Here is a 17,555-nt window from a genome sequence, read left to right on the forward strand (position 1 = left end):
TCGGGTGGATATCGGAACAGGACTTTCGAATTTCGTTCGATTCCGTTGCAAAAAAGTTCTAATTATAGAACATATTACTCATTCTAAATTCTGACTATTCTGATTAATTTCCGATTTTTGATACGATTTTAGTTTCGAAAGTATTTCCAAAGCTTCCTTTGTTTTCCTTAAAATACACTTATAGTATTAATATTATAATGTATTTTATATTATAATTGATTAAAAATGAAAATCCCAAATTATGCTGGTTTCGATCTGAATAGGATCAAATTATTTTATTATTCCAATTACAGATTTTTTTTTTTAATTATTCCAATTTCAGATTCACTTCCGGAAACAAGATTGGATTTTGTTTTTCGAAAGTGCAAATTCCGATTCGATTCGATTCGTCTACTTCGACCGATAATGGACGACAACTGCAAAATTAGGTCACGATTGATATCATCTGGCAGTAAAGCTAGCTGAGAATTAAATTCTGACTGTACACAAAAAAAGGACTAGCATTAAAAACTCTCATACATAAATAACTAAAAAGCTTCGGACAAGACTAAATGCTGCTACCCTCTCATGAACAACTCTTCTGCACAATATATTTTTCTTGTTAAATTCAGAATTTACAACGGTGGTTGGAAATATATAATGAGTAGAGCTAAATATGTACTGTTCAATATTCTGTCGGTTAATTTTAGTTTCTTTTTTACTACTTTATATGGATAAAGATAATACACGAGTATAACAAGTTGGATAAGGAAGTTACGAATTCAAAAAAAAAAAACAATACACTATATAATATCTATATGTTTATTTACTAATTTTTCACTCGAGCAAGCTCACGTTTTTGTTTTGATAAAAATGACTGAAATAGTCATATACTTTTTTAATAGTTTTTCACAGTTGAATATATTGTAATGAAGATGTTAATTCATAATTAATCAACCAATAGTTCATCTAAAATTGGTTTTATTATTTTTTTACCACTCGAACAAAATCATAAAAATTTGTATACTATATAGCTCACAGTTTTTGCCAAAAATAGCGGAAAATGGTTATATGTTATTTTAATAGTTTTTCACCGTCAAATATATTGCAACGAATATGTTAATTCATAATCAGTCTAGAAATGGTTCATCTAAAATAAGTTTAACTAATTTTTTACTAGTCGATCATAATTACAAAAAAATCGTATACTATAGCTCATGTTTTTTGCCAAAAAATAGCTGAAATTGTCAATTCATTAAATCGTATAATATATGATTTTAATAGTTTTTACAGCAAAATATATAGCAAAAAAGATGTTAATTCATAATTACTGAAGAAACAATTCATCTAAAATTACCTTCCTTGTTGGGCTACGTCCGAGCAGGCCTGGCCGAATATCACTGGCATCAGAAATATAGTCTGTTGACTTTTCGCTGACCGAGTTTCAAGATCTTTGAATCAATGAAAGCAAATATAAAATTAAAGGGAAAAGAAAAATGCATGTAAAAGATTTACTAATAATTTCTTAACAAGGTTAATAAAAGAATTCCAGATATTTACCTTCGATGAAAAAAAGTCGGACACAACTTTTCGATTAATCTTGCACACAGTACACACAGCTACGTAAGCTGTATTCACCTCCACCATGGACGACCAGCCTCATAGCTGTGCTGCTCTTCGTCACTATCCCACGAGATCTTGCATGCTTGAAGACCAATGGCAACAATAGGTTCTTTCCCGTGTCGTGCAATCCATTCTTCAACAGCCAATGCTTTAATATCATCACTCGCGTACTCTTTCTTGTTCTTGCCAAACGGGTTCAGGTCAGGTCTATCCACCTCAGCAACGGCAGCTGGCATGTACATTGAGTCGCCCACTAGAGGGGCCCCACAAGCAGCAAATTGTGCCCGAATCTGCAGTTCAATTAAAAAAAAAGTTCAAATATGGATGACAAATTTATCCTCTAAGGTCATGTTTGGGAATCGTGACTAGATTTGATAGATGTCAAATTTTTCGGGTTCAAATTTTTCGGGTACCGATTAAATACCTGATGTGTCCGACCAGTCAAAAGGTTGACTTTACACTCGTATGCAAAGTCTTTGCTAGGCCATCCACAATCCTCAACTCTGTTCTTCTCTTCAGCTATATTACTTGGCCAGGGAACCTTCCTGCATTCCAAGACCTCGAGTTGGCATAAGTGCCACCCATTGACTAAATCTGCATGCACCAAAGGCGTAGTTTTTTTTTTTCAATAAAATCTTGCAAATTATTCTCATGCATTATAGTGGAAAAATAAGGGATTAAATTGTTACAATAAGAGGTCACAAAAAAATTAATGAAGTTACCTTCAGAAACCAGTCGAGGTGCAATATTAACCGGACGCATATAGTGGGTAATAACTCCAATTGATACGGGAGCAGCAGCAAGTGCAAGATAAAGCTTCTTAACCTTTTTCTCCTGAAGTGAAGGACCATATATACAAATTTAAATTATTCCTACAGTGGACACACAACACATACGAAAAAGTACAAGACTGTATACAATGTTTGTGATTTTCAGTTCGTAAAAAATTGAAAAATTGAGTGCCCTATCACTTTAGCAAGAGAGATATATCCGTCACTAACCCTTATTTTCCCATGAAAAACTGAGCAGTACTCCTTTGTTCTTGCCAATACTACACTGTAAGTAAACAACGGACAGTTAACACTCTGCTTCTATTGCTGCATATCCGATATAGTTATGATATTTTTGACTCACCATCCCTCGGTACAGTTATCAATCTGGTGGGTAGTGATCAATGGAGCCTCAAATCCCAAGGCACGAGTCGTAAATGTTGCACAACTTTCTTCGATGTTGTCTGTGGTGCCTCCAACCTGATAAAGTTAACACATGTTGAGAAAATTGCTCACGTTACATTCTCAAGGAAAAAATAATTAAAAACAACAAAACTCACAGTCATATAAACTATAAAATTAAAAAAGATCAACCACGTACTGATGTACCCGCAGGTTTGTCCAAAACAACATAGCTTTCAGCCACAGCAATAACTCGAGATCTCCAGTCAATTTCGTAACACCTGATCAGAGAAGATATATAATAACTACAAAGCTTCACATATCAAATTAAACCAAAATAAGAAAGGACTAAGTCAAAAAAATACATCTGATGAATACCTTGGAAACCGTTTTGGGTGTACATGCACCCGCAAGTATGTCCCAGTTTCAACAAACTCATCAGTGCGAGATATTCGAAAAGTCTTTTGAGCTTCTCGAAATGTCTTCCCTTTAATCGACGATCTTTTCCTTAGCAGGGATGGGTCAGTATATTCTTTAAAAAAATTGATTTGCTCAGGTGTAGCAGTTGGAGGAGGGTCTGGGCATACAAGAGCATAAAATACCGCTCCAAAATGAATGAGATCTGCAACAAATCTTGAAAGATAGGAAACAAACTCAACCTAATTGTACTATTCATAATCACATGTCAAGACAGAATTCGAGTAAAAACGGTGAAGGAATAACGAAACTCACGGAGATGGAATATTCAATGACTTGCTAATAAAATCAAGAACAGGTCCTCCTTCTGTAACAACCAAGTGTTCTACTCTTGGAGGTCCATTCTGGGAGGGGCAAGGAAGTAATCGTCCGTATGGAGGATAGCTGGACGAAATAGTTATTAGTTAAGCAAGTTTCTGGTACAAAAAAAAAAACAAGAAAAAAAGGTCTAATAGTTAAATAAACAATCTCATATCAAAGCAAATTGACTGATAAATGATAATTTTCGAACGATCTTACGATAAACTTCATTTTTCAATTCCCTAATCATTTTTTTTTCATAAATTACAGAATTCAATTGGTCTTTTAAACATAGATAATTAGAGAATTACATTGTTCGTATTATTTACCAGATAATCCGATACTACCTAAGCATGAACTCTATGTTTTCGTAATATTTAGTAATAGTTTCGTGCTCCAATCCTCGAATTATTTGAGAATAACACTGAATTTCGGGTTTTTTTTTGACATTTTTGATTTTTTTTGTTAACATGCTACAATCAATTGAAGTAATCTGTAACAACAAACTAACTATGTAGAACAAATGCAGAGTTGCACAATCAATTATATACATACAGGAAATTGAATTACCTATTACTATTAGAGGCAGAAATTGAAGAATCCGTACTAACATCTGCAGACGCAGTGGATTCGCAGCTTAGGTTTCTGTGTGCGGCGTTGCAGATGTGGTGTTTGTGAATATGCCTGAAAGGGGATTGCGTGGATGCTAACGTGCGCGCGAGGTTGATTGGAATGAAGAAGTTCCGGCGGCAAGTGGAGGCGGATAAGAGAGAGGAGACAATACTCCCGGTGAGGATTGAAGAGAAGGCGGCGGTGGCGCCCATCGCCATTGTCGGCCGTTGTACGGATTGCCGGATTTTATCACGTATATTTGGCAGTTGAACAAAATGCGCTTCTATGCCAATTTTGAAAAAGAAATCGGATTCCCTACACCCGGTGAAAAATACCGGGTGGGTCTTCTGCTGCCACGTGTCTCTTTTTTGTATTTTATAATATATTCCCCGCTAGGGTTTACCTTTAGGGGTTTTAGAAAAATAAAAAAAAAACACGTGGCAGCAGAAGACCCACCCGGTGTTTTTCACCGGGTGTAGGATCGAAGGAACTAATCGGTGTTTTTCACCGGGTGTAAGAAATCGCCCCCTTACCCTATAATTTTTTGGGTAAATTACTAAACCCCCGAACTTAGATTAAATTACGAAAATCAGCTGCACCTATTCGTAATTACCAAAACTCCGTGATGTTTGTTTCCGTCTTGCACCAACCACCTACAGTGTGACTTTTCATGGAATCTTTTTTTTTTTATTTCAAGGAATCGACTTTACACAATTTTTCAGATATTTTCTTTTATTTCTACCTATTTAACTGAAGGTATAATAGACTATACACATTTTCTGTTAAAAAACTCGATCAACGATTAGTCAGATGGGGATTTTGATAATTATTGATAGGTGGAGGCAGTGGCGGAAATTTACGGGGGTTTGGGGGCAGCGTCCCCGATTTTTTTTTAATAATAATAATACCAACATAAAATAATATTAATATGTAGGAAAATCGAAATTTTAAGATCAATTGCAATTTTTTGGAGAATTTAGGAAAATGAGAGAAAATGTTAGAGGCTCGAACCTATGACATTTCTCACAAAATTGAAGCTACTTACCAGGTGAACTACCAATTACTTTTGTTTAATTATCACATATAATATAATATAACGATATATATATTTGGAATTTTTTTTTTTTAATTTCAAGGGTGTGCAGCTGCACACCCTAGACCTATAGTAGATCCGCCCCTGGGTGGAGGTGTTTTTTTATTATTTAACCTAAGTTCCGAAGGTTTTCATAATTTATCCTAATTTTTTTCAGCAAGGATTTAACTAATTATCCATTAATGAGTTAATCGAACCAAATTTATATATAAATATAAATATATAAAAGAAAAGGAAAAATAATAACCGCAATCAAGACTTAATCGAACCAAGTTTAACCTTTCATTTTGAATTAGGTAAAATAAAAATAGGATAAAATAAAACAAGTCCCACAACATAATTGTAGTGTTTACGAGGCTTAGGGTAATTAGATGTTACGCTTGATTATTTATACTAAGTAAAATTCAACCGTAAATATACACATAATTACACGCACATTCATATGTATACATGCTTATTATGCTATATTAGTTGGACTCCCAATTTACTATTGGGCTATATTAGTTATTGTAAATGACAAGAGGCCCATTTAACTAAGGTAGTATAGCCTATTATTAAGGCCCAAGTAGTTGGAATTTTTTTTTTTCTTTTTTTTTTTTGAGAGAAAAAATAAAAATAAAAACTAGTACGAAAAAAATCATTCATTTATAATCATGAGTAAGTTGTTGAGATGTTCTTCTCTAACAAAAGCTCAATATTTATTGCTAGGTTTGTGCTTTTATTCCATACCTTAAATTACATAAACGGTAGAGCATCATACACGATATATATATATATATATATATATATATATATATATATATATATATATATATATATATATATATATATATATACTTAAAGTTGATGTAGAACGATATATATAATGACATTACTATTTATTATTAATATTTGAATAAATTATTAATATTTGAAAATAAAAATCTAGACCTAAAAATTGTGTCCATTCGATATATACTGTAAAGTGTAGTGCTTTATTTTTCTTTTTTCTATTTTATTTATGGTATGAATTTGTATTTAATTTCACTGAATACTCTGCAGACCTTCCAACCAACCAGCTACCACAATATTATTAGGGTTTAAATGCACTGCAAATATTTTCACGAGTCTTAGTTTTCTCCAATTGTTGTTGGCGGCTTAAAATTAGTATCATAAATTGTTGGAATGAGTCGAAAATCATATAAACTCGAAATTAAGTAATTATAAATAAAATATTGAAAATTAAAAGTGGAACGGATGAAGTAGTTTCTTTTGGTCCTGGCTCGGTGAAAACCTACTAAATTATTATTTCGATAAATTAATAAAATTTTCCTTGTTCTGTACCACCATATTTAATCAGACGAATATTTGCGCACGACATTTGAGTTGTATTAATTAATTAAAAAAAAAAAGTAATTAACCTGCATGAGAGGCATGGCGAGTGCAGGTACAAAAGAACTATGTATATGATTCTTTTTATTTATTTATTTTATTAAAAATAAAATAAAAAAAAACTCACATGTAATAATTAATTTATCTGACAATTCACCAAGATATCTCATATACTCAACCACCAAAGTTGAATTTAATTTATTTAATTTTACATACACAAACAATTGAATTATAGTATCCATCGGATTATTACAAGTTATTAATTGTCAGCGCCAGACAACTGCATTTTCTGGGATGGTAGAGATATCGAGCAACTCGAATTTAATCCTGCTATTAAATGCAGTAGATAAATATACTTGACCAATAGGATCGAGTATACTACGAATACAACGCACTTTTTCATCGATTTTGTTTTGGGTAATTTTTACTTGAAAAATACTGCAAATATGCGAAGTATTAAATATAATATACTCTCTTTGTTTCATAATAACTGTCACTTAAAAAAAGAATTTGTTTCATTATTTGTCCATTTCCAATATTGTATTGAATTAGGTCGAAAAATTAATTAGTGACATGACTAAAATTTGGAAACATTCCTTTATTCATTAATCTATTTATTTATAATTAAAAAAGTCATTGTCGTTCGTGGCCATATTGTCTTAGTTATGAAATGGATATAAATATAATGGTAATCACCAACAACCATTGAAGAAATAATTACGATTTTTCCGGAGGTGAAAAACTAGTTCCACTTCTGCTCCGAAATGTTTTGAGAAAATCTAAAATCGGAAATTTGAATATTGGAATGAAAAACGTTATTCCAAAATTGGAATTTTTTTAATAGAAATCTACGGAATTTTTTAAAGTTATTTTTTAATTTCTTTATATATAATTTTCGAAAAATTAAAAAAGTTCGGATCACAATCCTGAAAGTAAAATATAATCCAATCCAATACCAAAAAAACCAAAAAAAGATAGAAATCGTGACTTTTGGAATTCGGGAAGAATAACATATTGTTCTAAAATTAGAAATATTCAGATCGAAATATGCGGAATTCGAGAATTCATTACAATTTTCACCCCTAAATTAAATAAATAATTTATATCCCAAAAAAAAATATGTGCTACGATATTTATAAGATCTAGCAACAGTCCGACAAAACACACCAAAAAGAAAAATAACGAAAAAAAAAAAGAAAAAGAAAAAAAGGAAAATCCAATGCCTACTTCTCTTCTTAATATAGTAGCAATTAAATATTTGACTTATATTATATGTCACATATATGTGTAGTTAGGTTCATAATATCACTAGTTGGAGGGGGACCAAATGGGAAATTTGGACCATATATATACATAGATGTTTCAAATTACCCAAACTAGTGTTCTAGTACGGTTGCGATCGACAAATTATTGCACGCTTTATAAGGGAAAATATTGTTGGCTCTCATAATTAATTGAGATCGATGAACTTGAATATATGAGTTATAATCAAATTTGTAGGACATAATCGCTATTAGTTGTCCTGAAACCAATCGGTGTTCATTTAGTACATGCTAGCGCTCACGATATTCGATTGTGTTGACCGTTTATACTCCGATCTCCCCCACGTGGACAATTGCATCCAAATCTAGGCTAACATGAGAAACAACCCCCCCCCCCCCCCCCCCCCCCCCCCCCCCCCCCCCCCCCCCCCCCCAGCAATTACTCTAGTCCATGACCTTGACTTCGATATAACTTGTAGAACCTCGTGCGCTATCAGTTGTCCTAAAAATAATTAATGTAAAAAAAAAAGGCAAACAGTAGCCCATCATGCATTCAACATTTACAATCGCCCAAGTTCTTCGATTGTTGACTGTCAATACCCGAGGTTCACCCACATGGACAATTGCCGGTAATTAAACCTAGGGTAACAAAATCAATTTTCTTGTGTATGCCAATTTCTTACCCTACGTCATTCCAAGTAATTTAATTTTTGTTCCAAAAAAAAAAAAAAAAAGTAATTTAATTAATACATCAACTTGGAAAGTTAAATTAAAAGCATTTCACCCACCTCCAATAATTTTTTTCCCTTATAACCCCCAATAGCTAACTCATTCAACATCACTTCCAATTGGTCAATACTCCCAACCTCCCACAAGGGAAAAACAAAATTAAATTAAATAAAAATAATAATGGAGTTGATAGACATTGTAGTACTATGCTTGGCGGCCTTCTTCCTCCGCATGTGGTGGCGGCACTGTTCGACCACCGGCGGGGGGTCGAAGAACCTCCCGCCGGGGCCTCCCGGGTGGCCGGTCGTTGGAAACTTATTCCAGGTCATTCTCCAGCGCCGGCCATTCATATTCGTCGTGCGCGACTTGCGCGAAAAATACGGGCCGATTTTCACCATGCAGATGGGGCAGCGCACGTTAGTGATAATCACCAGCTCGGAGCTGATCCACGAGGCGCTGGTGCAGAAGGGCGCGCTGTTCGCGAGCCGGCCAGCCGACTCGCCCATCCGGCTGATATTCAGCGTGGGGAAGTGCGCCATCAACTCGGCGGAGTACGGCCCGCTGTGGCGGTCCCTCCGCCGCAACTTCGTGACGGAGCTGATAAACCCGGCGAGGATCAAGCAGTGCAGCTGGATACGGAAGTGGGCGATGGAGAACCACATGAGCCGGCTCAGGGAGGAGAGTTCTCGGCTCGGCTACGTTGAAGTTATGAGCAACTGTCGGCTCACGATTTGCAGTATTCTTATCTGCTTGTGTTTTGGTGTGAAAGTTTCTGAAGAAAAAATCAAAGTTATCGAGAGCGTGTTGAAAGATGTGATGATAATGACTCTGCCGAAGCTGCCGGACTTCCTGCCGGTGCTCACGCCGCTGTTCCGCCGCCAGGTGAAGGAGGCGAGGGAGCTGAGGAAGCGGCAGTTGGATTGCCTGGTGCCGCTGCTGAGAGACAGGCGGGCCTTCGTGGAGAGCGGAGGCGACGCTACCTCGACGGCGGCGGAGATGGCCAGCCCGCTCGGCGCGGCTTATATAGACTCGTTGTTCGGGCTGGAGCCGCCAGGGAGAGGGAAGCTTGGGGAGGAAGAGATTATTACGCTGTGCTCGGAGACGATTAACGCCGGCACCGACACCAGCGCCACCACGCTCGAGTGGGCCCTACTACATTTGGTTCTGAATCAAGAAATTCAGGAGAAACTGTACAACGAAGTGGTGGACTGCGTCGGAAAAGATGGGCCGGTGACGGAAAGTGACGTGGAGAAAATGACGTACCTCGGAGCTGTGGTGAAAGAAACTTTCCGGCGACACCCACCTAGCCATTTTCTCCTCTCGCATGCAGGTACACTTGTATTTTCTCACATATATTATTATATTGGATAAATTACAACCACCACCCTAAAGTATGATCAAATTACGACAAAACCCCTCAACTATAAATTTTCTTACACGTCCACCCATGCGGTGTCAAATTTAGTGAAATATTCTAGATTAAATGAAATATTCTCAATTTCATAGTTGAGAGAGGTAGTTGTAATTATTCAAACATTAACCATACTTCAGGGTGGTGATTGTAATTTACACCATTATATATATTTATCCTTCTTGTTCTAAAGAATATTTTTCCGTGCAACACACGCGCAGCCACGGAAGAAATCGAGCTGGGGGGTTACAAAATTCCGGCGGACGTGAACGTGGAGTTCTACACAGCATGGCTGACGGAGAACCCGGAGATGTGGGAGAACCCTAGCGAATTCCGTCCGGAGAGATTCCTTACCGGCGACGGAGTAGAGGTGGACATCACCGGAATGAGGGGGGTGAAGATGCTGCCGTTCGGGGCGGGTCGGAGGATATGCCCGGCTTGGAGTTTGGGTACGCTGCATGTGAACCTGATGCTGGCGAAGCTGGTCCAGGCTTTCAAATGGATCCCCATTCCGGGTTGCCCGCCCGACCCGGCTGAGACTTTTGCATTCACTGTTGTCATGAAGGATCCACTTAAAGCAGTAATTCTGGCCCGGACAAATATTTGAATTACTTTTTTGGCCCGCCCCGTCTGACCAATTCCACGTGAACCCTATCGCACTATATTGAATGCTATTATATATATACTTCTCTGTTTAATTTAATTTCCTATAGCCTTTTATTTTATTTTATCTTTTCTGCTTAATTTAAACAAATATTTAAAGTGTGTTTTTTTCTTTTATTAAATCTGATATTTATGTATGTAAAAGTGTTTAATTTGTTGTTAGCTCAAAATATATATATATATAATATAATATTATTATTTTATATATTTATATACAACTTTCACTATATTGAATCTTTTCTTGAAATAATTTATAGCATTTTCTATTAAGTAAATGAGTTTATATATATGTAATTATGTTTTAGTGATATATGTAATTAATATGTGGGATACGATAAATTTCGTTTTAAATAATATTGTTTCGACTTCAAAAGTGAGTTTATCCAATTTTAGGCTGAATTTGGCAAAACTCGAAACACGGAATTTGTAGTACGACATCTAACATTAATCAAAATGTAACCCATTCATGCATAATTTTGTCGTACGACATCCAATCTAGCTGATCTAAACTAAATTAGAAAGTTAACTCAAATGACTACAGTTTGTTGCTCAAATCTAACTAGAAATTTCTCGAAACCACGTTCGAAATCAAAACAGTATTAGGAAATTTGAAACGACTTTTAACATTTTGGTTAATACGCGTACACATACATGTATGTATATATATATATTGTGGCATGGGAGACAATATCTGAATCAAAACAACCAATTGAATTGAATGTAAATGAAGTGAAAAGATGAGAGAGAGAGAGAGAGAGAGAGAGAGAGAGAGAGAGAGAGAGAGAGAGAGAGAGAGAGAGAGAGATATCAGCAGAGAGTGTTGGGCAAAATGCCCATTCCGTGGACTTGGTGGCCCATTGGTTATTTAATGACCATTTAAATCATAGTTTGTGGCACACCTACCTTCACCAAATCACACACTTGCCACTTTATTCATTTATTTATCTATTTATTTATTATTTTCTATTTTTGCTTGTTTTTCTTTTATCCTTAAATACTACTTAAAAGTGGAACAAATCACCTATTTTGCATCATTTTATTTGTCTCTTTTGCATCTTATATATAAAAGAAAGAAACGCTAGGGCAACCCTAAGAAACCCTAATGTCATATTTGTAATTATTTTTCAATTTTTATCAAATTTTTATCTCCTTAATATTATTTTAAATATTATTTTCGAATTTTATCATATTTGTATCCCCTAAATATTATTTTAAATATTATTTTTTTTATTTTTATCAGATTTTTGTCTCCTAAATATTTTTTTTTATTTTTATCAAATTTTTATCTCCTAAATATTATTATAAATAATATTTTTTTAGTTTTATCAAATTTATATCTCCTAACTATAATTTTAAATATAATTATCAACTTTTAGCAGATTTTTATCTCCTAAATATTATTTTCGAATTTTATCATATATATATATATATATCTCCTAAATAATATTTTAAATATTTTTTTCGAGTTTTATCATGTTTTTATTAGTTTTTTATCTCCTAAATATTATTTTCGTTTTTTATCAGATTATTGTCTCCTAAATATTATTTTCGATTTTTATCTAATTTTTAACTCCTAAATATTATTTTAAATAATAATTTTGATTTTAATCATATTTTATCTCCTAAATATTATTCTAATTATTATTTTCATATTTTATCAACTTTTATCTCATTAAAATTATTTGAAATATTATTTTCGATCTTTTATCAAATTTTTATCTCCTAACTATTATTTTAAATTTTATTTTCGATTTTTATCAGATTTTTATCTCCTAAATATTATTTTTTGATTTTTTTTATCAAATTTTTATCTCCTAAATATTATTTTAAATATTATTATCGATTTTCTTCAAATTCCCCTAGATATTATTTATAATAATCTGATTTTCGATTTTTACAGAAAAGGGTAAATAAATCTGATTTTCATCCCTAGCGGATTTTGTGACATCGTTTTACTGAATGTGCAACATTTGAATTTTATTTCTTCCCTACCTAAGGCTTATTCTTTTGGTAACCCGACTTTAGATTTTGTTTCTTATATTCTTCTTCATCCTATTGATTGTGTGGCAATTAGTTTACATTTTTTTCCATCATGGCTTATAGGTAATTTCATTTTGTTATATTATGTGTTTCATTAATTTATACCAAGGTTTTCAAATTTTATGTATAACAATTATTTCATTTTATATGTTATTGGACATGTTATTGAAATGGATGATTTGAGAAAATAAACCAAAAATGGGCGGAGCCACAAGCTATTGGAAGTCGACCTTCAAGACTTATTGTTTGTATGCGATATTTAATTTATTGTTTATATTTATTTTTGTTTCTTAATTTTCCAATTGTTAATTCCAGTGGCAAAACAACCTTAAAATGGGGCAGTGGAGAAGGACTTAGTTCCGATGCAAGATGTATAGATGGCCTTCAATTTTACGATGGTATGTTGTCGATAGTTTAGTTTTGATTATGTTAACTTAGTTATTGAATCTAATTACTTTTAAGCTCAACATGAAAGACATAATTGATGATTTTTTTTCCTGGTTCAAATTTTCAATCTACTGGTATTAGCTGATTCAATTCATTTGGAAAATTATTCAACAGTAAAGTTATGTCATTTTTTTTTAATTTGTGTGTAGTATACTTAATAATGTTCCAGTATAATAGAATTTTGATCATACGATACATCAAATGTTTGTTTATATTCTTACAACATCAAAACAATGCAATTTGTTGTCCCGTGCATCGCACGGGTACAATTACTAGTAAAAATAAAATCAAAAAATCTCATAGTCCAATGCCTAATTAAGTAATTAAGTATTTTCAAAGAAGCATTTATCATACTTTTTCTCAATTTTCCCTCGTTAGTCTTAATTTATTAAGATATAATCAATGTAACATATGGTATAAGGTTTTTTTAAGGGTAAATTACAAACACCCCCTGAGGTATGGTCAAATTACAAAACCCCCCCTCTTGTTTAGATAATTACATCTACCCCCCTCAACTATGATTTTTTCTTACACCTCCACCCTTATGGTGCCAAATTCAACATAATAATCTAGATTCCATGAAATTTGCTCTAGTTTGTACTCGTTTTGTGTAAAAATAAAGTTTCCGATGCACCACAAACTGATATATACAAGCTAAAAATCACATATTATGATCATCTTGTTCATAATGTAGAGTTTGAATGGGATAAAACGGGTACAAAAGTGATAATATTCCATATAATCTCGAAGATTCCACTAAATTTGAGGAATTGAGGGGTGGTTGTAATTATCCAAACAAGAAGGGTGTTTTTATAATTTGACCATAGTTGTAATTTACCCTTTTTTTTCATTTGACAAGATATTATATAATATGATATATGGTGAGTTTCTTGAACTATGTTCCACAATAAATAATATGACAGAGATCTAGTGAGTAATAGTTTTATTTCTCAATTTCCAGCCACTCATTTTAGTACCTTACCGTAATAACTAATATAGGGTCTATGGATTTTTTATTATTTAATTATACATTTTTTTTAGTATGTTAAAAGTTGTTTAATTAATAGTAAATATTTTCTTCTAGCAATTTAATTTTCTCATTAAACCTAAAAAATTACTATCAAAATCAGACAAGATATGTATGAATCTATACACTATAAATTATAATAAAATAATAATCCAGTAAAATTCATCGGGCATAGTTTATAGAACAAACCCTTAAGGGGCAAAATTCCAATGATTTTACAACAAAGAATTTCCTAAAGAAACCAAACAAAAATTTTCAAACCAATTTCGTTACAGAATCTCCAAACACTCTCCATTCTTTTTGCTAACGACAGGACACACGACGAAGAATCGAATTATAAAATATATATATACACACACACATATATCATTACACATCTGTTTCACAATTAACAACTTCTTCTGTAATAGACAGATACTCAAGTGCAGTTACCACATCTCCGATCAAGGGGCGGGTCCCGGCTTCCTCTTGAAGGCACATTGCCGCAACTGCAAGCGCTTGACTCAAACCTTTCATCGGGTACTTCCCTTCGAGCAATGGATCAGCCATTGATTCGAACTTTCCCCTATCCTTAAAAAGCGGCTTCGCCTGAAAAACGAGACATCAAATAATCAAGAAGATCAATGTTGTCGATTTATTGCATGTAGCACCCCTGTGTTTACTGTAATTGCTAAAAAACTTCCCATCTATTAATATCAGCCTTACGATTCAATTTTTTTCAGCAAATTAGCCCCTAAAAACCCGCCATTTTGGGGTTGTGTGCTAAAAATAATACATCATACAGGGGTGTTATATATATAGCATGGATTTTTTTTTTCCAGTAATTCGATATACCACAAGGGTACAATATAGACTAGGGTTTATTGCATTCAACACCCATGTGTTTAGTCTAATTGTTAAAAAAAACCCACGTGTTATTAATAATAGCATAAACCCCTCTACGGTCGAAATTTATTAGCAAACTACCCCTAAAAAGTAAAAACGCACCATTTAGGGGATTATGTGCTAAACAAAATCATCATAGGGAGATTTATGCTATTATTTATAACACAGAGTGGTTTTTAGCAATTTAGTATAACACGGGGGTACTAAGTGCAATAAACTCATATATACGAATACAATATGTTAACTAACCCAATCGACTAGATTCTCCTCTTCGGGCGGCTTCGTGCTATCTATAACTCTTCTTCCCGAGATAATCTCGAGAAACACCACTCCGAAACTGTACACGTCAGACTTTGTCGTCAGTTTGCCCGTCTGAGCGTACTCGGGCGCGCAGTAGCCGTAGGTACCCATCACCCTCGTCGAGACATGATCTTGTTCCCCTGTGGGGCCCAATCTAGCAAGCCCGAAATCGGACAACTTAGGATTGAACCCATCGTCCAATAGTATGTTGGACGCCTTGAAATCACGGAATATAATTGGCGGATTCGCAGTATCGTGCAAATACTCGAGCCCTTTTGCCGCACCTCTAGCTATTTGCATCCTAGTGTACCAATCGAGGGGCTTTTTCATCGGTGGTAAATCTGAGAAAAAAAAATGTTACTACTATATATATATATTACAAGAACCATCAAGAAAACACGAATCCCATGTTATAATCTTAGAATATGAATCTATTCTAGTAAGCAATGTTAGATTGAATCCCATGTCAGATTGAATCCCAATTTTTTTCGTCTACTTTCCTATTCTAACAGTAAGCAATGTTAGAATATTTTACCTAAGAGGTGATCTTCTAAAGAGCCCTGATGCATGTACTCGTACACCAATATCCTCTGTCGTCCATCGGCACAGTATCCGATCAAATTAACGAGATTCGGATGATGGGCCAAGCTCAAAGTCAACACCTCCGCCAGGAATTCCCTGTTTCCTTGAACCCCGTTTCGATCCAACTGCTTCACCGCCACTATCTAGAAACCCAAAAAAAAACATTAAAGCTAAATTGTCTGAATGCAAACTATTATAAGAGTAATGCAAACATATATGTATGTATACTTGATTGGTTTTCTTGAGGTGTCCTTTGTAAACCCTCCCGAATCCACCTTCGCCCACTAGCAATGCGGGGTTGAAGTTTTCGGTGGCGTTTGCCAGTTCTCGGAATGTGAAAATCTCTGCCGGAGCTCTTACACCGTGATTAACGATGTCATCTGCTATCATCTTTTGTTTACTTCCACCTGTGTAAATATTAATCTGATCACAGGATTGACGCAAATATAATAATTGTAGGCCACGGATTATAATTAGGTGCTAAATCAAGAAGCCAATTTTATCGAGAATAAGATTATTTCAAGAATGTCAAAAAGATAAATCCCGGAAACAAGAAAAATGTAAACATCATTAACGAAATGTCAAAATCTAACCACCATTCATAGACACACTTCTGGCAATTACGGATAATGCCTCTGCATTATCGTATTTCTTGGCTTCCTTAATTTCATGGACGGAACTTTTCGAAGCTTTTAGGGAAGAACCCTTCTTCCGCATTGTGTCGGTGCGTGGAATCCTGCAACAACTAGGGAACCTCATCTTCTTCGTCGTTTGATAACGTCTGAAATTGTTGGCCCTCGAATTTCAAGAATCATCCCAGAATTTGATCCCTTTTCGTCTTCATGCATAATATTTATGATCGACAAAAATCGAATACAAGGAAAAGAAAAGGGAAAAGATCGAATAATAATTGATCATTAATGAAATGTGTACAGATTGGCCTCAAAAGGAGGAACAGTTGAAAATGATCAATTTTGATTTGAATTGGTTAATGAGGATTTTAAGAAGATGAAAGCGGGCCGGGCCGGGCCCAGTCATCATGCGAACAACTAGTTTTAGGCATCTTAATGACAAGAAACCACGTTTTGGATTTTCAGGATAAATTGTATAATATTTTATTCCACTTCTAATTGCTTATATATCTGACCTATTTAACTGTAATTCTATAACCCAATCACCTGGCCTAAAATACTCCATTTTTCTTATTATTTTATTATTATTAATAAATATTAATTATATATATAATAAGATTAAAAAAGCGCTGGAAATTAATATTCAATTAAGAAAGCATCATCATAATTCATACATACGTGACATGTTTGTTAACACAGCTTCATTTGGATCTTCAACTCCAACAGATGAAGAGAAACACCTTCAATTCAAGAACAAAAAGTCAACAACCGATCTTTGCTTCGATGCAATAAAAAGTTACTGCATTACGAGAAAAAATCTTCGATCTAATAATAAGCAGTAAAACCTTGAACCATTAAACGGAACAGCTAAGAGCAAGTATGCAGATGAAAAACAAGAATCACCTACAAAACTATAGAAGCACAATCTATATGAATTACTTCAAACGCGT

The 17,555-nt window shown here is 34.2% G+C and overlaps 3 protein-coding genes across 3 annotated transcripts; 1 reads left to right on the top strand and 2 right to left on the bottom strand.

The window, feature by feature from the left end:
* Positions 1 to 1,168: 1,168 nt before the first annotated feature.
* LOC105962245 (Pseudouridine synthase family protein) lies at positions 1,169 to 4,877 on the bottom strand. Its single transcript, XM_088822117.1, has 11 exons — positions 4,689 to 4,877; positions 4,122 to 4,478; positions 3,507 to 3,635; positions 3,153 to 3,407; positions 2,974 to 3,055; positions 2,737 to 2,852; positions 2,604 to 2,658; positions 2,325 to 2,436; positions 2,027 to 2,196; positions 1,540 to 1,892; positions 1,169 to 1,430 (listed from the first exon to the last, which is right to left on the bottom strand). The coding sequence occupies exons 2-10, from the start codon at positions 4,379 to 4,381 to the stop codon at positions 1,614 to 1,616; spliced, it is 1,458 nt and encodes a 485-aa protein (XP_088678243.1). The 5' UTR covers positions 4,382 to 4,478; positions 4,689 to 4,877; the 3' UTR covers positions 1,169 to 1,430; positions 1,540 to 1,613.
* A 3,840-nt stretch (positions 4,878 to 8,717) lies between these two features.
* CYP77B1 (cytochrome P450, family 77, subfamily B, polypeptide 1) lies at positions 8,718 to 10,803 on the top strand. Its single transcript, XM_012986539.2, has 2 exons — positions 8,718 to 9,948; positions 10,251 to 10,803. Exons 1-2 carry the CDS (start codon positions 8,799 to 8,801, stop codon positions 10,634 to 10,636), a joined length of 1,536 nt encoding a protein of 511 aa, XP_012841993.2. The 5' UTR covers positions 8,718 to 8,798; the 3' UTR covers positions 10,637 to 10,803.
* Positions 10,804 to 14,340: 3,537 nt separating this feature from the next.
* On the bottom strand, positions 14,341 to 16,732 carry LOC105962244 (putative serine/threonine-protein kinase PBL23). The gene is made up of 5 exons (XM_012986543.2): positions 16,567 to 16,732; positions 16,202 to 16,380; positions 15,927 to 16,116; positions 15,341 to 15,732; positions 14,341 to 14,794 (listed from the first exon to the last, which is right to left on the bottom strand). Exons 1-5 carry the CDS (start codon positions 16,730 to 16,732, stop codon positions 14,576 to 14,578), a joined length of 1,146 nt encoding a protein of 381 aa, XP_012841997.2. The 3' UTR covers positions 14,341 to 14,575.
* Between the last annotated feature and the right edge of the window lie 823 nt (positions 16,733 to 17,555).

The sequence above is a fragment of the Erythranthe guttata genome, chromosome 8 (genome assembly GCF_056151865.1).
Source record: "Erythranthe guttata isolate IM_541 chromosome 8, IM_541, whole genome shotgun sequence".
NCBI lineage: Eukaryota > Viridiplantae > Streptophyta > Magnoliopsida > Lamiales > Phrymaceae > Erythranthe > Erythranthe guttata.